General features: G+C 45.0%; 2 protein-coding genes across 3 annotated transcripts in view; one reads left to right on the forward strand and one right to left on the reverse strand.

Annotated features, from left to right (window-relative positions):
* The first annotated feature begins 10,073 nt into the window (after window positions 1-10,073).
* Window positions 10,074-16,604, forward strand: LOC135556476 (Krueppel-like factor 9). Its single transcript, XM_064989712.1, has 2 exons — window positions 10,074-10,433; window positions 14,620-16,604. Exons 1-2 carry the CDS (start codon window positions 10,091-10,093, stop codon window positions 14,841-14,843), a joined length of 567 nt encoding a protein of 188 aa, XP_064845784.1. The 5' UTR covers window positions 10,074-10,090; the 3' UTR covers window positions 14,844-16,604.
* Window positions 16,136-25,990, reverse strand: part of LOC135556475 (ral guanine nucleotide dissociation stimulator-like 1) — a 36,989-nt gene continuing 27,134 nt past the window's right edge. For both annotated transcript variants that reach the window (XM_064989711.1, XM_064989710.1), the window contains exons 11-17: window positions 25,240-25,272; window positions 25,003-25,124; window positions 23,074-23,163; window positions 22,642-22,825; window positions 22,176-22,424; window positions 21,947-22,061; window positions 16,136-21,845 (exon numbers count right to left, since the gene is read on the reverse strand). In XM_064989711.1, the coding sequence (XP_064845783.1) occupies window positions 21,658-21,845; window positions 21,947-22,061; window positions 22,176-22,424; window positions 22,642-22,825; window positions 23,074-23,163; window positions 25,003-25,124; window positions 25,240-25,272 (981 nt within the window). In that variant the 3' untranslated portion in view covers window positions 16,136-21,657. The remainder of the gene's footprint in view (window positions 21,846-21,946; window positions 22,062-22,175; window positions 22,425-22,641; window positions 22,826-23,073; window positions 23,164-25,002; window positions 25,125-25,239; window positions 25,273-25,990) is intronic.

The raw sequence follows: 25,990 nt of genomic DNA on the forward strand, positions 1-25,990 counted from the left end.
AAAATTTTTTAATTTAGCGTCACCTGGTCAGAAATAAATCCTTGTCATAGCCAAGTCAGGTACTGTATGTATGAACAGGTAGAAAAGATACTGAGGCATTCAGCTCACTATTCAGTACAGTACATCATCCCAGGGTGTGCACCATGCTCTGGTTATAGGAACGTATAGGAAATTCCTCTCTGGGTTTTACGGTTCCTGTCTGAAGAGCTATCAGTCAAGAAGGCTCAGGCCTGCAGCGGAAACAGAGCGAGAGAGAGAGAAGACGAGAAACTGTCCAGAACAGAGGATTATACAAGACACATGATTTTCATAAAGAGATGTTATTGAGAGAGAGTGGCGGTTATGATGTTTTGTGTATTTTTGTCACATCGGAATCCTTTTTTTAAAACAGCATAAATTGAAAGAAAGCATTAACATTCGCTTCTGAGCCCTGAAGACCATGTTGCTGGACGGGAGGAGGAGGACGAGGCCACAGTAGCCTACAGTACAGGACAGCATTACTGCCCAGTCTGACCATTCACAAACAGCAGCTAGCTATTATGAGGGCCCAGTGCGGTGTTTGTTTGCCTTAATGGTCTAACTAACTGCAAAAATACCTGTGAACATGTTATTCTGTCTGTGTTGACAGTGTCTGTCTCATTCATCAGAAGCAGAAAGAGAGGTCATGCAAAAAGAGAGGACTTCTGGTCATGAACAGTGGTTGAATTGGGAACTCAGAGGTGCAGGAGCCCTATTGGGGGGAGGGTTAGGATTAGGGTTTAGCCATGCTCACTGTCATCTGCCATGTCTCTCCACACTTTCATCATTTCCAATGTCCACACCCTGGCTAAACCCTAAACCCTAGCCATAACTCTAACCCAAGCTTCATGTCCACACCCTGGCTAAACCCTAAACCCTAGCCATAACTCTAACCCAAGCTTCATGTCCACACCCTGGCTAAACCCTAAACCCTAGCCATAACTCTAACCCTAGCTTCATGTCCACACCCTGGCTAAACCCTAAACCCTAGCCATAACTCTAACCCTAGCTTCATGTCCACACCCTGGCTCAACCTTAACACTGGCCATAACCCGAACACTTAACCGAGCTTCATGTCCACACCCTGGCTCAACCCCAACACTGGCCATAACCCGAACACTTAACCGAGCTTCATGTCCACACCCTGGCTCAACCCCAACACTGGCCATAACCCGAACACTTAACCTAGCTTCATGTCCACACCCTGGCTCAAACCTAACACTGGCCATAACCCGAACATTTAACCTAGCTTCATGTCCACACCCTGGCTCAACCCCAACACTGGCCATAACCCGAACATTTAACCTAGCTTCATGTCCACACCCTGGCTCAACCCCAACACTGGCCATAGTGCTGGTTTATTGTACCCTTTTCCTACTTTTCATGCCAAGGTGCAGGGGCCTGGCTCCAAGTAGCTCGGGCTCAATTTAACCACCGGTCATGAGTAATACTGCAAGTTATCATTGATTAGAGTTATTGCCTGAATGAGAAGGACAACTAGCCAGGGGATACTGACGGTACTGAAAGTCTGACTAAGGTCTAAATTCCATCAGATCAAGCATTAACCGGCGATAGCCGACACCCACATAGCTGATGTTTTGGCAGTGTTGGAGGTGTAATTGCATTGGAGCTGTCAAATCAGTGTGCAGCTGCTCTTCTGATCATTGTCACGAAGCCACACCTGCCCCTCTCACATTAGAAGTTCAGAACAAGAGAGAGAGAGTGTTGGCTGTATAGAAATAATGATGCTCAAATAAAAAATCATTCAACTCCATAATGAGGATTTCTAAGAGCCTAATCAAGGTATAGATTACATCTCACATTCCCGTGTGAAATTTTGTAAACAAGGCTGCATGGGATTTTTCTCACAGCCATATTCGCTTCAGGTATAGGGGAGAATGGGGTAAATTGAGCCAAAGGGGTAATCTGAGCCCCCCTTGTTTCTACGAAACCATACACACAATGTATCATTTGACCAAATATTTAGGAAGAGGTCACCATTTCCTGAAGTCTGTGAAGTAAGAAACCACATGGATAAAGTCCCAAAAATTGATTTCCACCAAGTCAAATGAATGTATTTTGTTAGAGGTTTTATGATGCTTGTATCTAAACCAAAGTATATTATTTTAAGATTGTTTTATTAATCGTTCGGTCTCTATAACCTATATGTGGTCCTAAACCTAGCATGAAAGTGCATTATTGTAGCTGTGTGGTCTAACATAGTCAAAATGATTGCCTTGGGGTAAGTTGAGCCAATTGCAATGGGTTAAGTTAAGCTAATTGAAGCACTGGGAAATGAGGTAACAACAAGGTCTGGTCTATGTTAAGAGTGTTTTAAAAAACATACAAAGTGTTTGTTAGGTGTTAAGCTTGTGCTAAAACATGCTTAAAATGAGTTTTAAAAGGAAGTGGTACAAAATGTGTCAACTTACGTCTCCCCTGATGCTAGGGCCCCTTGTGGATTTGACAGCTCTAATGCAGTTCCACCTATGACAAAACAAAACAACCTTTATGTGGTAGTCGGCTAACTCGGATCTGATCAAATCTAGCTCTAAATCAACAACGGCTTGGGTCACTTACCCTGAGTTCTCTGTGCATTCAACGACCATATAGTACAAGGTTGCATTCTGTTTATAAAAATACTTTGGTTCACTCTCAAGCTGTGGTTATAAAGTACTGGCAGGCAAAACACATTAAGATACTCACCCAAATAGGCATTTGCAGGCCTACAGAGCCGTGCACAAAGCTTTGAGGGGATATTTATTTTCTTTAACGACACAATCACTGATCATACATTGTAAGAAAGCTAGTGCCAGTGACTTCTAGGCCTACTAACAAGAGATTATTAAAATCAGGGGAAGTGTGGCTATCAGCTGATCAAGGAACCCACCAGGTACAACCCTAAATCTGTAAACAAGGGCACCCTCATAGACGTCATCCTGACCAACTGGCCCTCTAAATACACCTCCGCTGTCTTCAACCAGGATCTCAGTGATCACTGCCTCATTGCCTGTATCCGCTATGGATACGCAGTCAAACGACCACCCCTCATCACTGTCAATCGCTCCCTAAAACACTTCTGTGAGCAGGCCTTTCTAATCGACCTGGCCCGGGTATCCTGGAAGGACATTGACCTCATCCCGTCAGTTGAGGATGCCTGGTCATTCTTTAAAAGTAACTTCCTCACCATTTTAGATAATCATGCTCCGTTCAAAAAATGCAGAACTCAGAACAGATATAGCCCTTGGTTCACCCCAGACCTGACAGCCCTCGACCAGCACAAAAACATCCTGTGGCGGACTGCAATAGCATCGAATAGTCCCCGCAATATGCAACTGTTCAGGGAAGTCAGGAACCAATACACGCAGTCAGTCAGGAAAGCTAAGGCCAGCTTCTTCAGGCAGAAATTTGCATCCTGTAGCTCCAACTCCAAAACGTTCTGGGCCACTGTGAAGTCCATGGAGAACAAGAGCACCACCTCCCAGCTGCCCACTGCACTGAGGCTAGGTAACACGGTCACCACCGATAAATCCATGATTATCGAAAACTTCAACTCAATGGCTGGCCATGCCTTCCGCCTGGCTACTCCAACCTCGGCCAACAGCTCCGCCCCCCCCGCAGCTACTCGCCCAAGCCTCTCCAGGTTCTCCTTTACCCAAATCCAGATAGCAGATGTTCTGAAAGAGCTGCAAAACCTGGACCCGTACAAATCAGCTGGGCTTGACAATCTGGACCCTCTATTTCTGAAACTATCCGCCGCCATTGTCGCAACCCCTATTACCAGCCTGTTCAACCTCTCTTTTTTTTTTTTTTTACTCATGTAGCAAATAAGCCATAACATTTTTTGGTTGACCAAATTCGACACTCATTGATCTCTTCCATACAAAAACTCCTCACTTGGTGAGCTCTCATTGACCTCCATACAAAAACCCCTCGTTTGGTGAGCTCTCAATGCCACCTGCTGGAGAAGACAGATTTCTGACCGTTATCCCTCCCACTTAGCCTCTTCCTCTCTAGGAGAGGCCCGGCTTTGATGAATTCATGTCCACACCCTGGCTCAACCCCAACACTGGCCATAACCCGAAAACTCAACCTAGCATCATGTCCACACCCTGGCTCAACCCCAACACTGGCCATAACCCGAAAACTCAACCTAGCATCATGTCCACACCCTGGCTCAACCCCAACACTGGCCATAACCCGAAAACTCAACCTAGCATCATGTCCACACCCTGGCTCAACCCCAACACTGGCCATAACCCGAAAACTCAACCTAGCATCATGTCCACACCCTGGCTCAACCCCAACACTGGCCATAACCCGAACACTTAACCTAGCTTCATGTCCACACCCTGGCTCAACCCCAACACTGGCCATAACCCGAACATTTAACCTAGCTTCATGTCCACACCCTGGCTCAACCCCAACACTGGCCATAACCCGAACACTTAACCTAGCTTCATGTCCACACCCTGGCTCAAACCTAACACTGGCCATAACCCGAACATTTAACCTAGCTTCATGTCCACACCCTGGCTCAACCCCAACACTGGCCATAGTGCTGGTTTATTGTACCCTTTTCCTACTTTTCATGCCAAGGTGCAGGGGCCTGGCTCCAAGTAGCTCGGGCTCAATTTAACCACCGGTCATGAGTAATACTGCAAGTTATCATTGATTAGAGTTATTGCCTGAATGAGAAGGACAACTAGCCAGGGGATACTGACGGTACTGAAAGTCTGACTAAGGTCTAAATTCCATCAGATCAAGCATTAACCGGCGATAGCCGACACCCACATAGCTGATGTTTTGGCAGTGTTGGAGGTGTAATTGCATTGGAGCTGTCAAAACAGTGTGCAGCTGCTCTTCTGATCATTGTCACGAAGCCACACCTGACCCTCTCACATTAGAAGTTCAGAACAAGAGAGAGAGAGTGTTGGCTGTATAGAAATAATGATGCTCAAATAAAAAATCATTCAACTCCATAATGAGGATTTCTAAGAGCCTAATCAAGGTATAGATTAGAATTCAGCTCAGACATCGATTCGCCCAAGATCAATACAAGAAAATTATAATGATGCAACGCTTACCTTGTACCTACGCTTGTCCTCTAGTTGAGTGCCTTTCTTTGTTTGCTGAAATCCATACTTTTTCCATAAACATGATCAAATACAACCTGCTTTCTTGTTGAGATTCAAATGGCACACTCACATTTGCTCTGAGTTGCCATCAAAGAGCAACAGCAATCAGGGGCAGACTGGGACAAAAAATATCCTCTGGCATTTTAGCCACACCAGCCCAGCTCACCATGCACGTGACACACAACATAGGCAGTACACTGTACCAGTGACCAGTGAAAAACATAGCCCTCCACCTTTTTTAACCAGCTCATGTAAAAACACAGATACAACTCACCACTATAACGGTGCCTCTGTTACCTCCATGTTGTGCAGTCTGACTCTGTATCTTCTCTGCTGTCACTCAGTCTGTCACTCCTAAGTGTAAATTGCTATTACATATAAAGCCAACATATTAAGGAATTGGCAGTATATCCGCGTCTCTATGTTTTCTTCCTACCTTCACTCACCACTGAGCTGTCTCTGCTAAGGCAAGCATCCTTTCCCACGGCACTGGTACAAGAAGACCATGACACGCCCCCCCCCCCACCCAAAGGGTTAATTACTATTACATATATAGAGCCAAAATATTCAAACTGTCAAATATTCAAACTCTCACTCTGTTCTCCTGACCTCCACTCCACCTGACTACTGCAGCAGCAGCAGCTGAGCTGTCTGTGGTGCTAAGCCTAGCATCACTGGGACCAGAAGAACAGGGGGCCACACTGTCTGTGGTGCTAAGCCTAGCATCACTGGGACCAGAAGAACAGGGGGCCACACTGTCTGTGGTGCTAAGCCTTGCATCACTGGGACCAGAAGACCAGGGGGCCACACTGTCTGTGGTGCTAAGCCTAGCATCACTGGGACCAGAAGAACAGGGGGCCACACTGTCTGTGGTGCTAAGCCTTGCATCACTGGGACCAGAAGACCAGGGGGCCACACTGTCTGTGGTGCTAAGCCTAGCATCACTGGGACCAGAAGAACAGGGGGCCACACTGTCTGTGGTGCTAAGCCTTGCATCACTGGGACCAGAAGACCAGGGGGCCACACTGTCTGTGCTGGGCCCAGCTATCTCCAAGAGTAACACTTTATTTAAGGATCCGTAATAAACAGGCATTTATAAGGCATTTACAAACCGTTTGCTCATTATTTATTAATCATTACTCCTACATTTGTAAATGTTATTAAGCTGGTTATTCACACATCTACATATATTTCCTTAAGCAACCTGGTTTGTGTGCTTATTCTTTATCAGTTACTGAAGGAATGTCTACCAATGGCATGTCCATCTTTTTGTGCAAAGTTTCGCTGGTCACTCAAAACATTTATAAAGTATTAATAACATGTAAATAGCACTCACTTTAGGGAATGCAAAAAGAGTTTACTAATGAGTAGTAAATTATTTGTTAATGTGGGGGGTAATGATTACTAAATGGTGAACACACAATTTATAAATGCCTTATAAATGGTTTATTACAGACCCTTAAAATAAAGTGTTACACATCCTAGTTGTGAATGAATAAACACATATGTTAGACAAAGAAGAAAATCCCTGAATAAATGTTGTATATACACTGAACAAAAATATAAATGCAACATACAACAATGTTAAAGATTTTACTGAGTTACAGTTCATATAAGGAAATCAATCAATTGAAAGAAGCCCTGATCTATGGACTTCACATGACTGGACAGAAATACTCCTCAGCCCCCCCCCCCCCCCCCCTTCAGACGATCCCACAGGTGAAGAAGCCCTGATCTATGGATTTCACATGACTGGACAGAAATACTCCTCAGCCCCCCCCCCTCAGACGATCCCACAGGTGAAGAAGCCCTGATCTATGGATTTCACATGACTGGACAGAAATACTCCTCAGCATTTCCCCTCCCCCATCCCCCCTCAGACGATCCCACAGATGAAGAAGCCCTGATCTATGGATTTCACATGACTGGACAGAAATACTCCTCAGCATTTCCCCTCCCCATCCCCCTCAGACGATCCCACAGATGAAGAAGCCCTGATCTATGGATTTCACATGACTGGACAGAAATACTCCTCAGCCCCCCCCCCTCTCAGACGATCCCACAGGTGAAGAAGCCCTGATCTATGGATTTCACATGACTGGACAGAAATACTCCTCAGCCCCCCCTCAGACGATCCCACAGGTGAAGAAGCCCTGATCTATGGATTTCACATGACTGGACAGAAATACTCCTCAGCCCCCCCCCCTCAGACGATCCCACAGGTGAAGAAGCCCTGATCTATGGATTTCACATGACTGGACAGAAATACTCCTCAGCCCCCTCCCCCTCAGACGATCCCACAGGTGAAGAAGCCCTGATCTATGGATTTCACATGACTGGACAGAAATACTCCTCAGCATCCCCCCCCCTCCTCAGTCGATCCCACAGGTGAAGAAGCCCTGACCTATGGATTTCACATGACTGGACAGAAATACTCCTCAGCCCCCCCCCCCCCCCCCAGCCCCCTCAGACGATCCCACAGGTGAAGAAGCCCTGATCTATGGATTTCACATGACTGGACAGAAATACTCCTCAGCCCCCCCCTCTCAGACGATCCCACAGGTGAAGAAGCCCTGATCTATGGATTTCACATGACTGGACAGAAATACTCCTCAGCCCCCCCCCCCCCCTCAGACGATCCCACAGGTGAAGAAGCCCTGATCTATGGATTTCACATGACTGGACAGAAATACTCCTCAGCCCCCCCTCAGACGATCCCACAGGTGAAGAAGCCCTGATCTATGGATTTCACATGACTGGACAGAAATACTCCTCAGCCCCCCCCCCCCTCAGACGATCCCACAGGTGAAGAAGCCCTGATCTATGGATTTCACATGACTGGACAGAAATACTCCTCAGCCCCCCCCTCAGACGATCCCACAGGTGAAGAAGCCCTGATCTATGGATTTCACATGACTGGACAGAAATACTCCTCAGCCCCCCTCCCCCCTCAGACGATCCCACAGGTGAAGAAGCCCTGATCTATGGATTTCACATGACTGGACAGAAATACTCCTCAGCCCCCTCCCCCCTCAGACGATCCCACAGGTGAAGAAGCCCTGATCTATGGATTTCACATGACTGGACAGAAATACTCCTCAGCATCCCCCCCCCTCAGACGATCCCACAGGTGAAGAAGCCCTGACCTATGGATTTCACATGACTGGACAGAAATACTCCAGCCAGCCCCCCCCCCCCAGCCCCCTCAGACGATCCCACAGGTGAAGAAGCCCTGATCTATGGATTTCACATGACTGGACAGAAATACTCCTCAGCCCCCCCTCAGACGATCCCACAGGTGAAGAAGCCCTGATCTATGGATTTCACATGACTGGACAGAAATACTCCTCAGCCCCCCCCCCCCTCAGACGATCCCACAGGTGAAGAAGCCCTGATCTATGGATTTCACATGACTGGACAGAAATACTCCTCAGCCCCCCCTCAGACGATCCCACAGGTGAAGAAGCCCTGATCTATGGATTTCACATGACTGGACAGAAATACTCCTCAGCCCCCTCCCCCTCAGACGATCCCACAGGTGAAGAAGCCCTGATCTATGGATTTCACATGACTGGACAGAAATACTCCTCAGCATCCCCCCCCCTCCTCAGACGATCCCACAGGTGAAGAAGCCCTGACCTATGGATTTCACATGACTGGACAGAAATACTCCTCAGCCCCCCCCCCAGCCCCCTCAGACGATCCCACAGGTGAAGAAGCCCTGATCTATGGATTTCACATGACTGGACAGAAATACTCCTCAGCCCCCCCCCAGCCCCCTCAGACGATCCCACAGGTGAAGAAGCCCTGATCTATGGATTTCACATGACTGGACAGAAATACTCCTCAGCCCCCCCCCCAGCCCCCTCAGACGATCCCACAGGTGAAGAAGCCCTGATCTATGGATTTCACATGACTGGACAGAAATACTCCTCAGCCCCCCCCCCCCCCCCCCAGCCGATCCCACAGGTGAAGAAGCCCTGACCTATGGTTTTCACATGACTGGACAGAAATACTCCTCAGCCCCCCCCCCGTACCGCCAAATTCTCTAAAACGATATTGGAGGTGGCTTATTGTAGACAAATGAACAGTCAATTCTCTGGTGGACATTCATGCAGTCAGCATTCCAATTGCACATTCCTGCAAAACTTGAGATATCTGTGGCATTGTGTTGTGTGACAAAACTGCACATTTTAGAATGTCCTTTATTGTCCCCAGCACAAGGTGCTGTGTAATGATCCTGCTGTTTAATCAGTTTCTTGAAATGTGGTGGATGGATTATCTTGGCAAAAGAGAAAATACACATTGAATAATTATTATGCATTAATTCAGTGTTTTGTTGAAAAATATGATGACTTGCATTTAATAAAAAGCAGCCCGAAATGCCAGATGGTCTGGTCCATTTGTAGACCAGCGGGCCTGTCTAACTTGAGTTTTTTGCTCAAACTGATCATTATCTGGCTAATAATGGAGGCCTCAAGGAAAAGAATGGGCTGGTGTGTTAGAAATGCCAGGGTCGATTTTTGCACATTGGTGCAATGTGTGAGACATTGAGGAAGGTTGACATTGTTGGTTTATTGCACAAGTGATAGATTTTGTATTAGTTTGTCCTGTGCCATTTAAAAACTAGACATGAATTGTGAAGACAGTGAAAAGATTTTGGGATCTCCAGGATTTAAAACATTACAGGAAATATTGCATGATGTCTCCCTCTTTCATGCTCCTGAGGCTATGTAAAGATCTGAGTATACATTTGAATCCGACTGAAAGAGTACATTTTTGTGGAAAATTAGGAGTATGCTTTCCCCCTTCCCAGATTATTTATGATAAAATTGCAGTATTCACCCCATCCAGTAGGTGCCGGCATGCACATCTAACGTATGTTTCAGGGACCAACATAATCCCATAGAAGAGGAAATAGAAGATTCAACATCATGGCCGTTGCCGGGGTTATTGATGAGCATGGAAGATTTCAGCCTATGTTGGCTTTGCAGGATTATAGTAATTCTTCATTTGGAGGAACTGATACAGACATCAACATCTCATGCGGGGAAGGCAGCTACAACACGATGTCCGATTCCACCAATCCAACCCCAAATTCAACACCGACGCCTGTATCCATACTCGCGCGCATATCGCTCATACCAGGTGGTGAGCGACACGGATTATCGCACTCTCCAATTGTTAAAAATAAACGACATGTTTGTACGTTTGATGGCTGTGTCAGGGCCTACGGAAAATTGTCTCACCTGAAGTCGCATATAAGGACACATACAGGTATGTGCGAAGTTTAGCAGTACGTTTTCCTGCTGACCACACCGGCCTGGATGCGTGCGCGAGCTTCGCTAAATAAATGTACACATACATGTTATTCAATCATTTCATCCTAACTGTTCGTACGAGTCAAGGATCGTCTGTGTAGCCAAGCGCTAAAGTAGAACTTGGTTCTATTTTAAACGCTTGATGTGCTGCAAGTCCTGTCTCTCCCATCTCATTGTTTTTTTAGAAACATATACTCATGGGGTGATTGGAAGGTGAAGGTCCACACTTAGGGTTGCCAACTTTCTCACTACCAAGTAAGGGACAAACGGTGGCGTGCCAGTGCACGGTGCCACGGCGGTATGGATTTGGTGTTGTGTGAATGAATATATAGTGTATACTCAATTGGAAAGTAAAATCATTTTTATATTCCATTTAGTCTATAACTTTACTCAAACTGTATCATTATGTAAACGTGTGACTAAATGATCAAAGAAATCACAATTTGGACCTAACAGCAATTTCTTATTTTTTATTCAAATGGAAAGGAGGGTCCTGAGTCACACAGGTCTTTCATTGATATGTTTTTGCTGCTCTTGACTGATTCAAGCAGTCCTTTGTCATTTTGTATAGCCAGAGAGAACCCTTACATGACTAGTCACAGTTCACAGATATTTGAAGTTAATTTTTGATCAGCTCTGTGCTGCATCTGTTTCTTGAGTCTGATCATTTAGTGGTCATCAGAGAGAAAATCCTCTCTACAAAGACATCTGAGCCTGGCACACTGAGGACAAATGAGACAATCCTGAACATGCTGCTTTTGGAAAACTGCCACCTACTTCTCACTGGTGGATTTTGTGGCATCCTGTCTATTTCCTCCCGGCACAACACTCTTCATAGAGTTGGTCCATACTGACTGTCTGTCATTTGGAGGGCCACCACCACCTGCTCCAGGTCAGTGAAGGACAGCTCCTCATAGAGTTGGTCCATACTGACTGTCTGTCATTTGGAGGGCCACCACCACCTGCTCCAGGTCAGTGAAGGACAGCTCCTCATAGAGTTGGTCCATACTGACTGTCTGTCATTTGGAGGGCCACCACCACCTGCTCCAGGTCAGTGAAGGAGAGCTCCTCATAGAGTTGGTCCATACTGACTGTCTGTCATTTGGAGGGCCACCACCACCTGCTCCAGGTCAGTGAAGGAGAGCTCCTCATAGAGTTGGTCCATACTGACTGTCTGTCATTTGGAGGGCCACCACCACCTGCTCCAGGTCAGTGAAGGACAGCTCCTCATAGAGTTGGTCCATACTGACTGTCTGTCATTTGGAGGGCCACCACCACCTGCTCCAGGTCAGTGAAGGAGAGCTCCTCATAGAGTTGGTCCATACTGACTGTCTGTCATTTGGAGGGCCACCACCACCTGCTCCAGGTCAGTGAAGGAGAGCTCCTCATAGAGTTGGTCCATACTGACTGTCTGTCATTTGGAGGGCCACCACCACCTGCTCCAGGTCAGTGAAGGAGAGCTCTTCATAGAGTTGGTCCATACTGACTGTCTGTCATTTGGAGGGCCACCACCACCTGCTCCAAGTCAGTGAAGGACAGCTCCTCAGAGTTGGTCCATACTGACTGTCTGTCATTTGGAGGGCCACCACCACCTGCTCCAGGTCAGTGAAGGAGAGCTCCTCATAGAGTTGGTCCATACTGACTGTCTGTCATTTGGAGGGCCACCACCACCTGCTCCAGGTCAGTGAAGGAGAGCTCTTCATAGAGTTGGTCCATACTGACTGTCTGTCATTTGGAGGGCCACCACCACCTGCTCCAGGTCAGTGAAGGAGAGCTCCTCATAGAGTTGGTCCATACTGACTGTCTGTCATTTGGAGGGCCACCACCACCTGCTCCAGGTCAGTGAAGGAGAGCTCCTCATAGAGTTGGTCCATACTGACTGTCTGTCATTTGGAGGGCCACCACCACCTGCTCCAGGTCAGTGAAGGAGAGCTCTTCATAGAGTTGGTCCATACTGACTGTCTGTCATTTGGAGGGCCACCACCACCTGCTCCAAGTCAGTGAAGGACAGCTCCTCAGAGTTGGTCCATACTGACTGTCTGTCATTTGGAGGGCCACCACCACCTGCTCCAGGTCAGTGAAGGACAGCTCCTCATAGAGTTGGTCCATACTGACTGTCTGTCATTTGGAGGGCCACCACCACCTGCTCCAGGTCAGTGAAGGAGAGCTCCTCAGTGGCCAATTGGTTTCAGTTTCACCATTACATTTTCCGGTGAGAAGTCATACCACTCGTCAATGTATGTAATGACATTGTCATAGAACTTCAAAGTCCTGTTACTGCTTGGTCCTTTGTGCTGACAATCGTTTGTTCATCAGCTGCTTGTTCTGGTATCGAAAAAAGCTGTCCTGTTTCCGCTGAAGCATCTTCATTTTGGACTTCCTCGTAAACATCTGTGATGCAGAGTGTTGTTTCCTCCAGGTTTTTTACGAGTTGGTCAAAGACACACCCCACGTTATGTAAAAAGCACAGAAATCTCAGCAGCTTCTGTTTTTTTCTTCGTACTTAAAAATACTCTTCAGTGCCACAGGACAGGTCTCCAAGGGACATGAAGTAAGAGCTGGCCAGCTTTGCAGGAGACAATCGACAGCTGGATGAAGAGGGCCATCGTGTGCAAACATGTGGCAGAATTTCACGCCACTCAATGTCAACAAAGGCAAAAAATGCACGCAGTTCCTCTCTTCGGGAAGCAGATACTGAGAACTGGCAGTAGATCTTTAAAACAATTGTCTCAATATCCACTGACAGCTGATTGCAGGCATTATGAGCTATGTGAGTTGGGCAATTAGCTTTCAGAATGCGATTATTGGCACTGCTCAATAACTGGTAAACGGAGTGGTGTTTTTCAAAGTTGACATTATCTGCTGCATAGACTGGGATGTGTAATCTCCAGTTCATGCTTTTCCAGACATGTTTCTAAACGCACACTGGAAACATGTGTTTCTAAACGCACACTGGAAACATGTTTCTAAACGCACACTGGAAACATGTTTCTATTCCCTTGTTTGAGGCATCACTGGCAACTGAGAAATACACGGGCTCACCTTCGGTCGGTGACAGATCTTCCAAAATATCTGGTATATCCCGCATTAATTGGAATCATCTCAGCTTTCGTTCTTCCCAAGTGCATCATCTTCACAACATTTGAGTCGTGAAACAAAGCATCGTTGCGCTTAACAAGACAGTCGGTACTGTTGTAGCTGAGTCCATGTTTAACAGTATGATACACATACAAGGCCGTGATTTTTGTCATTTTCCGCAGTAGACGTCACGAAGAATGTGCCAATACTGCTAGCACGTTTAGCTAGCATGGCCTTGTGCATTTATGTGGATGCATGCTGAGTTAGGTCATTCCCCTCCATGACCAATTTGAGAATTCCCGATGGTATGAAGTACAGAAAGCTTTCGTCGAGTCACCACTTAACCCACATCTTTTTTTTTGCTTCCCATTGTTTGTTGTAACTCCAGTCTTCTTTTTTTCAGGTTTATCCATATGTCCTTGATGCCAAGGACCAAACAACAACAAATTACTTTGTAGGAATTGCCGTATTTACACTATACTGTGATTGGATGAATATACAGGACAAGGGAAGTCCTGTATGGGACAAACCAATTTAGCCCAATATAAGGGATTCCCGGCTAATACGGGACCGTTGGCAACCTTATCCACACTCCAGTCCAGTTGGTTGCCGATGGCCTTATAAAATCCACAGAAAACTAGAGATTACTAAAAACTGACTAAGCTTCCCCTTTTATCTGTTGATTAATTGTCAAAGTAGAGAACACAATTTTGTTTGACTCGAAGTTGGGCAAAATTCTATAAAGATCCAGCAAAAAAGAGGAAATTGTACAAGCTAGATAAATGTCCATGAATGCTTCATGTATTTTGACCTGTCCCCAAATTAATAGAGTTGGTTCAGAGTTAGTTCGCTATTTAAACCTGCGTGTCCTGATCACGTGGATGGACAGAATCAACATGCGCCTGGTGTAGTCAGCATGGTGGCCTCCATTGGTCATCTATTAGCCGACAGTCCAATGTAATGGATGACCGAGCAATCGAGGCTATGCTTACCATGTGTGTGCATCGCATACAGAGAAGCAAGTATGTTGGTTGTGAATACTAACTTTCTTCATCCCATCCCAGGTGAGAAGCCCTACAACTGCTCCTGGCCCGACTGTGACAAGAAGTTCTCGCGTTCTGATGAACAAATCCGCCACCTGCGGACTCACACCGGCGAGAAACAGTTCCAGTGCCCACTGTGTGCCATGCGCTTCATGCGAAGCGACCACCTGCTTAAGCATGCCCGCCGCCACCCTGGCTTCGAACCGTCCATGATCAGCCACAAGGGTAACCCAATAATGAACTAAAGGAGCCTAACAGTACTCCTTATAGTCCAAGGACATTACATGCTGTTTAAAGGCAAATTGGCTCTGGAAGCCAAAACAGCCAAATACTCAATCTAACGTGAATTGATTCTCAATTGCCGTACGGTTCTAGAAACATAAATCCCTTTATTTTCATTTCACATCAAAATCATTTCAAATACTCACTGTTTTAACTGATTTTAACAGTTGTAGCCGAGAGTGTTGTTTTTTTCAGTGACAACACGTTTGTGGTGTCCTTCCGTTTACACACAGGTAGGTGTTCGGAGACAGATTGCTAATTGGCAAAGGTAGTCCACTCGGTCTTCTGTCTTTTCTGTAAACAAGCACTAACATAAGGCTGTGTGGGAACCCTAACCCTATAAAGGTGCGTATCAATTGAACCATTTGTTTTTAGAAAATTATTGCTGATATGAAAAATAGGGTCATTATGCTTCTGAAACTGTACCGCAAGCGATGTGTTAATGTTTAGACCAAGCTTCGGCGCTCTTTCCCTCGTACAGAAGACGCCTTTTGTCCAATGACTCTTGTGTAATGTAATTGGACTGTGAGTCATGATCAAGGGCTACCATAAAGGGGGAGGTAGGGCCTGGGGTGTATTTAATAGAAAAATGTTTGGTATGTTGGTAAGTTTACTCCAAACAGAAAAAGTTTTGAAATTAAAACGAGTTTCTGTTGGACAAATTCAGGTAGGCCCCTCCCTATTTCGTTCTGTTTGGTTCCTAGAGTAAACGGTAACCGTTGTAAAACATTTTGCAACAGACCAAACGTTTTGCAATTGAATCCGACTAATGGATAGACCCCTAGTCAGACCAATGGATCTCCACTGGAAGCAGAGGTGCGGGATAGCAGAGGAAGAGGTTCTGTACCCATACCCTGGTCCCAGATCTGTCTTAAGACAACTCCTGGGACTATTGTCATGATACCCTACATTCATGTTTGGCTTGACAAGGACCACACGTGGCACAGCAGAGTTGGCTAAATCACACATACAGATGGGATCAGGCTACTGTAGCCTACTTCACTCAGCCTGTCTCAGATAACTCATCTTGTATTATTGATGATCAATACCCACTGGTTAGGTTTCGTTAATGCTAAGATAATAGGTCATGTTTGTATGTTTTATAGCTTTTGGTATAGTGGAGATAATAGTAAGATTACTGTGGATAGCAATTGTTTATGGAACAGTTGTTATATTTGGTCAACTTACTGCTGGTACTATAGATATGTTAAACCTTTGTGTTAAACTGAGCTCTGAGATCAATAATGGCACTAAGTGTTTTTATCATTTATTTTATCCCTTTGGTGCAATTTTCACAACACTTTGTACCAAACTCAAAACAGATCATCAAAAAGGCAGTTTCACAAGTCTCAGCACATTATTCGATTGACTAAGTACAACGCAATCATACAGTCTGTTTTTCAAACGTAATCAGTGTTTCATCTAGAAATACATGTTCATATGAAGTAATTGCCTTTCACAATGCAATGCTCACATTACTTTTGATAGGATTGTCTTCACATTTGTTTAAATACATTTCATTGACTTAATCAGACTGCTCTTAATTGATAATCACTTAACTATTTGGTAAACTTATATGGTTTTGAGAATAATGAATGTATGTTATACTGTAATGAAATATTATGAATGACTTTACTTCAGTAAGATACAATACATCTGATATTAATATCAGATTTATTTTATGTGATGTATCCCCTACACAGTAAACATGTATACAAAATTAAGTTGCTGGAGTCTTTGTGTGGTGTTTCAAACTGCTTTCGAATAGCATGTTACAGAAGCGAATTATGTCGATGAGAACCTATGGCCAAATGCTCAAGACAGACTTGATTCAAACTAGTGCCTGCTAAATGTCATGTTTCTTTCATTTGATAATTATATCTGAAACATTGATTTCTAAAATAAATGTATTGATCGTGAAAGATGTCTTCAATGATCACACACGGGATAGAACGATTCATTTAACATTGATAGTGCGAGTACTGCCAAATGTGAATTGTAATTTACTGTTCTGTAGAAGATTATTCAAAAGGGCAATTTGTACATTTACAGTGTACAGAATATTAGGAACACCTCTTTATGACTGGCTGGCCAAGTGAAAGCTATGAACCCTTATTGATTTCACTTGTTAAATCCACTTCAATCTGAATCCGTGTAGGGGAGGAGACATGTTAAAGAAGGGTTTTTAAGCCTTGAGACATGAACAGTGTGTGTGTGTGCCATTCAGGGGGTGCATGGGTAAGACCAGATTTAAGTGCCTTTGAATGTGGTATGGTAGCAGCACCGGTTTGAGTGCATCAAGAACTACAACGCTGCTGGGTTTCACACAACAGTTTCCCGTGTGTATCAAGCAACCCAGTATCAGATTGTGAAACACACAAATTGCTTATTGGAAATGTGGAAAAGTCTTTTTGTATACAGTGAATTACAATCACAGAGACAGTCGGTTAATTAAGACAGAAACGATAGCAGGGTGGTTGGTTGGGGAGAATGGGTGGGCGTTAACAAAGGTTGTGTGTTCGAATCGCATCATGATGAACTTCACAGGGTGGTGAAAGTGCAAGGTGATGAGCTTGATGTGACTTTCCAATAAATATTGAGGGTCTTATTCTGGTGACATGATCATCAATGCTGGGCTGCCATTTGACAAAACTACATCTCACTCTTTTGTCCATAATAATCTCATGTAGGCTATACTGCACCCTGCTGGCTATACTGCACCCTGCTGGCTAGAGTGCACATGCCAATACCCGAGTGGGCACATTTTTGGTGAGCACCATCAGTGGACTTGAATGTGATGGAAACCCATTTAATTTGTATTTTTTAAATGTTATTCGGTACATGGGAATTTAACCACAAAAAGTATTTATGTGCACTACATCACGCACAGCCTTTTATACGAAACAAGTCAATTTGATGGAATCAGATCTGGTGGGAAAATGCGCATTTTGTTTTTATGCAGATTTTTAGAATATTCACATGGAAACGTAGCTACTGTATCACTGATTTATGGTAAAGAAATGACCAAGTAGATGGTAATAACTCATTTATGATACTTGTTTGTACCAGAATAATAACTGGAAGTATTGTTCAACTCCGTAAATCTTATGTTGTTAAAGGGTCAAACAAATAAACGACATCATAGTAATGATCATTTATTTAGGTAGAGAATTTTGGCAGTGAAGACACACAAATTGAGTTCATGAGAGAAAATTCACAAGTGTTGCATGAGAATCGACCACAGTACATCTTGCCCAGCATTTAGTACTGAATGACCAATAACAGTCCAGTACACTGCTCAGTGAGATGGCCAGAATGTCAGTATTAGAGAATGAGCGTTATAGTAATAACCAGTGTGATGGAGAGAATAGATGAAACGTAGGAGTGTATATGGTAGGGACCGGTTTCACTGTGGGTTAGACAGGTGGGGTGGAGGTGTTAATGCTGGTTAGGCAGTGTGGGAGAGCCGGTATCTGTGGGATTCCGTTAAAAGGGGGGTGGGTGTCAGTGTGTAGAGGCCTCGGCACAGGAGGAACTGAATTAGTGTCAGTGTGGGTTAGTGTGAAAATGTAATTCATATCGTCTGTGACAAACTATTGGGGGTGAGTGTTTGGGTGAGGCTCGGTGCACAGGGAGCTGACTGTTCAGAATGTTGTAGATAGAAAAGTAATGTAAGAACGGGCATGCCTATTCTGAATGACAGTCTGTTCTGCACAGTACATTTCCAACTGAACATCCTGTAAGAGGTTCGGCACACATTACAGTTCCAGCAAATGGAGTACGAAGCAATACGTGAATGTCGTATTTTGTCACAAAATGATGTCTCTGTGTAGTATGTAGGCCTGTCTACACAGATGTTCTCCACTGAAAGTTTGAAACGGAACGTATTATTTCTTGCGCCACACTGGTTGAAATGGAACCAGAAACAGATTTTGTACCTATTTCTCTTTTGGCACTAAGTTCACAAAATAATTAACTTGACATCTATCAATTTAAACTGCTCTAAGAAATAAGCACCAGTGCTGCTATAAATCCGTGAAAACAAAAGTTATGAAAGTGGTGAAATGCTGTTTAGAAACTGCACATTCTCTAAGCTCTATGGAAGAATTTGTGACTAGAATTGTAAGAAATGTACTTTAAAATAGCAACATTCTCTCCGCTGCCAAGAAGGCTCTAGAATGTTCTTGCTCAGGGCCCCAGGCCAAAAGCGCCCACAGCCATGTCCACCGCCTAATGCCCCTTTTAAAATAGATTTAGAAAAAAAAGTAATACCCCCTTCTTCGATCTTGTCTCATCGCTGCAACTCCACAACTCTGCTGCAACTCCACTCATCGCCGCCTCTCCTCTCCACAGGCTCGGGAGAGGCGAAGGTGGAGTCATGAGTCCTCCGAAACATGACCCGCCTAACCTCTCTTTTACACCAGCCAGCTTAACCCGGAAGCCAGCCACACCAATGTGTCTCATGAAACACGGTTCAAATGGCGACGGGGTCAGCCTGCAGGCACGCCACAAGGAGCCCCTAGGGTGTGATGAGCCATGTAATGATGAGCCGAGATTGCTCTACTCTGTGTCATGGAGGCTCGCCGCACTGCCAACGCTGACTCTCTCAGTTCTCATCTTTCTAGATCAATTCGCTGCCTGAGACACCGTGAACCATCAGATCGTCCTCTCCACCATCTCAAGGCTACGCATCTCAGACTTTGCGCACTCTTGGATTGCATCCTACTTGGCAGGTCGCGGAGAGAATCTGTGTCTGCACAACTTGCTCTCACTACTGGTGTCCCCCAGGGCTCGGTTCTAGGCCCTCTCTTTTCCTTTTACACCAAGTCACTCAGCTCTGTCATATCCTCACATGGTCTCTCCTATCATTGCTATGCGGATGACACAACCATTTTTCTACTTCCCCCTTCTGACACTCATGTGGTGACACGCATCTCTGCGTGCCTGGCAGATATCTCAGCATGTATGTCAGACCACCACCTCAAGCTCAACAAGACAGAGCTGCTCCTCCTCCCAGAGAAGGCCTGCCTGCTCCAAGACCTCTCTATAACAGTTGACAACTTCACGGTGTCCCCCTCCCAAAGTGCAAAGAACCTTGGCGTGACCCTGGACAACACTCTGTCGTTCTCTGCAAACATCAAAACAGTGACTTGCGTGTGCAGGTTCAGGCTCTACAACATCCGTAGAGTACGACCCTACCTCAACCAGGAAGTGATGCAGGTCCTAATCCAGGCACTGGTCATGTCCCGTCAGAACTACTGCATCTTGCTGTTAGCTGGAATCTCTGCTTGTGCCATCAAACCCTGCAACTTATCCAGAATCCTGCAGCCTGCCTGGTGTTCCACCTTCCCATGTCTGCACGCTCCACTGGCTGCCAGTCAAAGCTCGCATCCACTACAAGACCATGACACTTGCCTACGGAGCAGCAAGAGGAACTACCCCTTCCTACCTTCAGGCTCTGCTCAAAACCTACACCCCAATCCAAGTACTCTGTTCTGCCACCTCTGGTCTCTTGGCTCTCCCACCCCTACAGGAGGGCAGCTCCTGCCCATTCCAGTCCAAGCTCTTCTCTGTCCCGTCACCACAATGTTTGAACCAGCTTCCTCCTGAAGCTAGGACAGCAGAATCCCTGCCCATCTTCCAAAAACATCTAAAACCCTACCTCTTCAAAGAGTATCTTAAATAATCCCCCTCAATATATTACCTTTTTTAAACTAAAATGTACTTACTATGATTGAGATATGTGGTTGTCCCACCTAGCTATCTTAAGATGAATGCAATAACTGTACATTTCTCTGGATAAGAGCGTCTGCTAAATGACTAAAGTGTAAATGTCACTCATTCCACCACTTCCCACCTCCGGACATCAACTAGCCTCTAACAAGTGCATCTCTATTAGGACTGCTAATCAATGCGTCAGGCAGCGCAATCCGGGCTTCACATAGAGCCCCATCCTATGTGTCACTACACCCTAAAAGGTGAGATAGGACAGCTAAACAATATCAAAAGGACAAAAACATTGTTAAAACCAAGTAGTAACCTATCAGAATGCCTCTATACTGGCATTCATCACACAGTTAACAATGAGAGGTGCAGTCCCGCGTGGTACACACAGTGCACACTATGAAATAATGGAAACAAAGAAGACATCACACAGCTCCTGTCAATCAATCACACAGATTAACACTGACACAGGGGCCGATCATTCATCACCGTTAATAAAGGCAACAGGACATCTCCGTCTCGCTCTCTGTCCAGGCTCCCATCTCCCTCTAATAGGAAACATACAGGCTCCATAGGAAAGAAGAGTCGATAAAAAAGCTGAATACTGATGGGGGCTGGAGTCACTCTTCCTACCTGTGCAAAACCTCTTCATGTGGAGAGGGGGGCTGTCTCGCTCTGCCACAGACATCTATAGGGCACCACTGTCCCACTACACATCCATCATAGTCCATAGGGGTTTGGGGGAAGTGCCAGAAAGGGAAGGCCACAGGCTGCTACTGGAAGGGATGCTGGGAGAGGGAGCACTAAGAGATGGGGGTCTGATTAGGGAAGGGGGATGTGGGAATAGAGAATTCAGAGTCTAAACTCATCGACTTCAGTTTGTTCCCCCATGTTTGGTCCTTTTCAGTCTCCCACCACCACTCCCAGCCCATCCAGTCGGGTGTCCGAAAATGTATGCACTCACTACTGTAAGTCACTCTGGATAACAATGTCTGCTAAATGACAAAAAAAATCAAATGTGTCCCTCCAGGCATAGTGCCCTTGTCCTGGGGGTCACAGGGTGACCTTGCTGAGGCGCAGCGACAGGCTGGAGCGCTGCTGGGCGCGGGGAAATGTGGAGGCGTAGTGACTCCTCAGTTGGACCGACCGCCCAGCAGTGCCTCGCACACGCAGTAGGAAGTCAAAGTTGGCTGAGGTGTTCATGGCGTAAAACACATTGGCGGTGTCTGGAATCACCAGCTCTGGAAAAGGAAGGATTTTTCCCACAATATCACAAGTCAGTAATTACAAATGAGAGTATGAAAGATATTTGATATTTGAGTGACAGGGAGAATATTTGTACCTCTTTCGTCAGAGATGACCTGCACCAGCTCGTATCCCTCCCCAGGCTCACTCTCCAGGTTGTGTTTGGCCACGGCTCTAGAGATCACTGCTGGAGTCTTATCCTGACTCGTCAACTGGGGAGGGAACAACACCATGTACCAATCAAAAACCACTAAAAGGGTTCCATACATTTATTCAAAATGTCTTGGCCATCTCAATCAAAGTACTAATCTCCTGCTGAGACGTACCATGATGCTCTTGTACAGGTTGCCATTGCCCTGCTCCAGGCTGACTCTGATGATGCAGGCGTCCTGAGCCTGGGTGTTGTAGGCAGGGGGCAGGGGAGAGGAGGGGGACATGGGCGTCAGGGATTCCAAGCGATGGTGCATGCAGGGTGGGCCAGGGAGGAAGGGTGAGGCCGGGGTCACAGGAATACTGGCTGAGGACAAGGTAATGTCCATGGAGTGGAGAGAAATGCAATAGCAAGACTCTGACACCTGGACACAAACAGATACATTAGTTAGCACACAATGCTGACATAATTATAACAACTACTTTATACCTAGAATTATTTACACATGATGGGGAAACAAAATGTGACAATACAGTACAAAGTAAATGTAAAACATGGAGTGTGTAAATCCCTCACCAACTTAGCTAGTAAAACATACTTGAAGTAATATAACAATAGGGGAGTGGGTGTTAGTGCTTTACCTTGTTCTGCTGTGCATCTGAAGTGTGTATAGGTGTCATGCCTAGGCCCTCGCTGTCTGAAGGGCTGGAGTCACTGGACGACACACTGACTGAGTCCACGCTCTCCCCTGAGCTGCCAGTAGGGGGAGACCGAGGTGTTTCCCTCACTGGGGAACAGTCTGCTGAGTCTGCACCTTGGAACAGTCTGGTGACAGAGGGGAAATGGTCAGGTTTAAAAAAAGAACAAATGGGTCAGATAGATCTAACATCACACTGATATAACTGTTTCCTGTTAAAACATAACAAATATTATGTCAAAGGCGAAGGTTCCAAATCTGATAGTCCTAGGAATTCTACAACAATACCAAGTCTATATTTCAGGGTAGATATCTTGTAAATCTAAATGTAAAGTACAGTATCCTTCATGTTTTAATTCCTCCAGTGTGTACTTACAGGCTGAGTCTCTTAACCAGGCTCTTGCGAAGTTTGGGTAAGGTTGGACTGCTGTCTCCGACTCCTTCAATGTCACAAGACATAGCATGGCTACAGGAGATGAACAGAGAATCATTATGACATCACTGCTACCAGCCTATTTAGCCTCAGCATAATGAATCAAACAATCAGAATGAAAGAGAGCAAAGCATAGAGAAAGAGCAAAACACCAGTCTCAACGTCAACAGTGAGGAGGCGACTCCGGGATGGTGGCCTTCTAGGCAAAGTTCCTCTGTCCAGTGTCTATGTTATTTTGCCCATCTTAATCTTTTCTTTTTAGCAGCCAGTCTAAGATAATACTTTTTCTTTGAGACTCTGCCTAGAAGGCCAGCATCTGGGAGTCACCTCTTCACTGTTAACGTTGAGACGGGACTGGTGCACTTCACAAAATAGATTGCATCATGAGGCTGGAAAATTATGTGGATATATTGAAGTAACATCTCAAGACATCAGTCAGGAAGTTAAAGCTTGGTCGCAAATGGGTCTTCCAAATGGACAATGACCCCAAGCATAGTTCCAAAGTTGTGGCAAAATGGCTTAAGGATAACAAAGCCAAGGTATTAGAGTGGCCATCACAAAGCCCTGATCGCAATCCCAAAGAAAAATTGTGGGTAGAACTGAAAAAGCGTGTGCGAGCAAGGAGGCCTACAAACCTAACTCAGTTACACCAGCTCTGTCAGGAGGAATGGGCCAAAATTCACCCAACGTATTGTGGGAAGCTTGTGGAAGGCTACCCGAAACGTTTGACCCAAATTTAAAAAAATGTATAGGCAATGTTACCACATACTAATTGAGTGTATGTAAACTTCTGACCCACTGGGAATGTGATGCAAGAAATAAAAGCTTAAATAAATAATTCTCTACTATTATTCTGACATTTCACATTCTTAAAATAAAGTGGTGATCCTAACTGGCCTAAGACAGGGAATTTTTACTAGGATTAAATGTCAGGAATTGTGAAACACACACACACACACGTGCCTTCAGAACGTATTCATACCCCTTGAGTAATTCCACACTGCTGTGTTACAGCCTGATTTTTTTTAAATACCCCAAAAGATGTTTTGTTTTATTTTAGCAAATTTATTTAAAATGAAATGCAGAAATATCTATTTCACATAAGTATTCACACCCCTGAGTCAATTATTTGTAGAAGCACCTTTGGCTGTGATTACAGCAGTCTTTCTGGGTAAGTCTCTAAGAGCTTTCCACACCTGGATTGTGCAATATTAGACTATTATTAGTTTCGAAGTTCTCCAAGCTCTGTCAAATTGGTTGTTGAACATTGCTAGACAACCATTTCCAAGGATTTTCAGGTAGATGTCATTTTTTTTAAACTAACGAGGCCACTCAGAAACATCCAGTGTAGATTTGGCCTTTTGTTTCAGGTTATTGTTATTGGATTTGGAGTATTTTGCAGTATTATTTTAGTGCCTTTTTGATCTTTGCGGTTGTATCTGTGTTTGACATTCACAGTTTGACTGAGGGACCTTACAGATAATTGTATTTTTGGTGGTACAGAGATGAGGTAGTCATTCAAAAATCATGTTAAACTCTACTATTGAACACAGAGTGAGTCCATGCAACTTATGTGACTTGTTAAGCAAATCTTTACTGCTGAACTTATTTGGGCTATCCATAACAAAGGGGTAGAATACTTATTGACTCAAGACACTAAAAGTTTTCATTTTTAATTCATTTCTAAAAACATAATTCTACATTGACATTACAGGGTATTGTGTGTAGGCCAGTGACCAATTTTTTGTGTGCAATTTAATCCATTTTAAATTCAGGCTGTAACAACAAAATGTAGAAAAAGTCAAGGGTTATTAACACTTTCTGAAGGCACTGTGTACATATAGCGTGAATGATTGATGATGTTGTTTGTACCTCTCCTCCTCGCTGTGTTGGGGCTGGTTCTTGAACCAGCGCAGGAAGGCATCATCAGCACTAAGACAGTAGCTGTTACACGCAGACTGCAGCAGCTTGATCTGAGCTATCACCTCAAACTCCTGAATAAGAGAGTCAGAGAGATCAAGGTCAGTCATATCAATAAAGCTGACTACTAACAATGACTTGTCTCTTTACCTAACTAGTGGTTTAGAACAGGTTAAAGATGAGACTCACCTTTCGCCTCTTCTCAAAGTTGATTAGCCCCCCCTGCAGACAACACAAACGCGACAGTGTGACAAACTGAACGCAGATACACCACAAAAGTATGTGGACACCCATTCAAATTTGTGGATTCCGCTAGTTCAGCCACACCCGTTGCTGACAAGTGTATAAAATCGAGAACACCGCCATGCAATCTCCATAGACAAACATTGACAAATTGAATGGCCCGTACTGAAGAGCTCAGTGACTTTCAACGGTCATAGGATGCCACCTTAACAACAAGTCAGTTTGTAAAATGTCTGCCCTGCTAGAGCTGCCCTGGTCAACTGTAGGTGCTGTTATTGTGAAGTGGAAACATCTAGGAGAAACAACGGCTCAACCGCAATGTGGAAGGCCACACAAGCTCACAGAACATGACTGCCGAGTGCTGAAGCGCATAGAGTGTAAAAATCGTCTGTTCTCGATTGCAACACTCAATAACGAGTTACAAACTGCTTCTGGAAGCAACGTCAGCACAAGAACTGATAATTGTGTAGTTTAGAGTGTGTAGACTTAGAGTGATTATCTTAATTTACCGAGGTTAGCTAGCCAGCTATTTGTCGTCCTTAACGTAGGAGATACTGCTAGCTAGCTAGCCAACAGCTAGCCAACGTCTACCGAATAGAACTTCATCAACCCGGTCAACATTCCGCTTCGCTCCACAGGTAGTATCACATTTTCATTTCACTTCATTACAGTACAACGGTTTGATTTGTTTGATCGT

Source organism: Oncorhynchus masou, chromosome 15 (genome assembly GCF_036934945.1).
Source record: "Oncorhynchus masou masou isolate Uvic2021 chromosome 15, UVic_Omas_1.1, whole genome shotgun sequence".
Lineage (NCBI taxonomy): Eukaryota > Metazoa > Chordata > Actinopteri > Salmoniformes > Salmonidae > Oncorhynchus > Oncorhynchus masou.

What these genes read in the sequence shown, in the direction of transcription:
- LOC135556476 (XM_064989712.1), top strand. Translation starts at nt 10,091, where the DNA reads ATGGCCGTTGCCGGGGTTATTGATGAGCATGGAAGATTTCAGCCTATG. An exon ending in GCATATAAGGACACATACAG is followed by an intron (nt 10,434 to 14,619) that starts GTATGTGCGAAG and finishes ATCCCATCCCAG; the next exon opens with GTGAGAAGCCCTACAACTGC.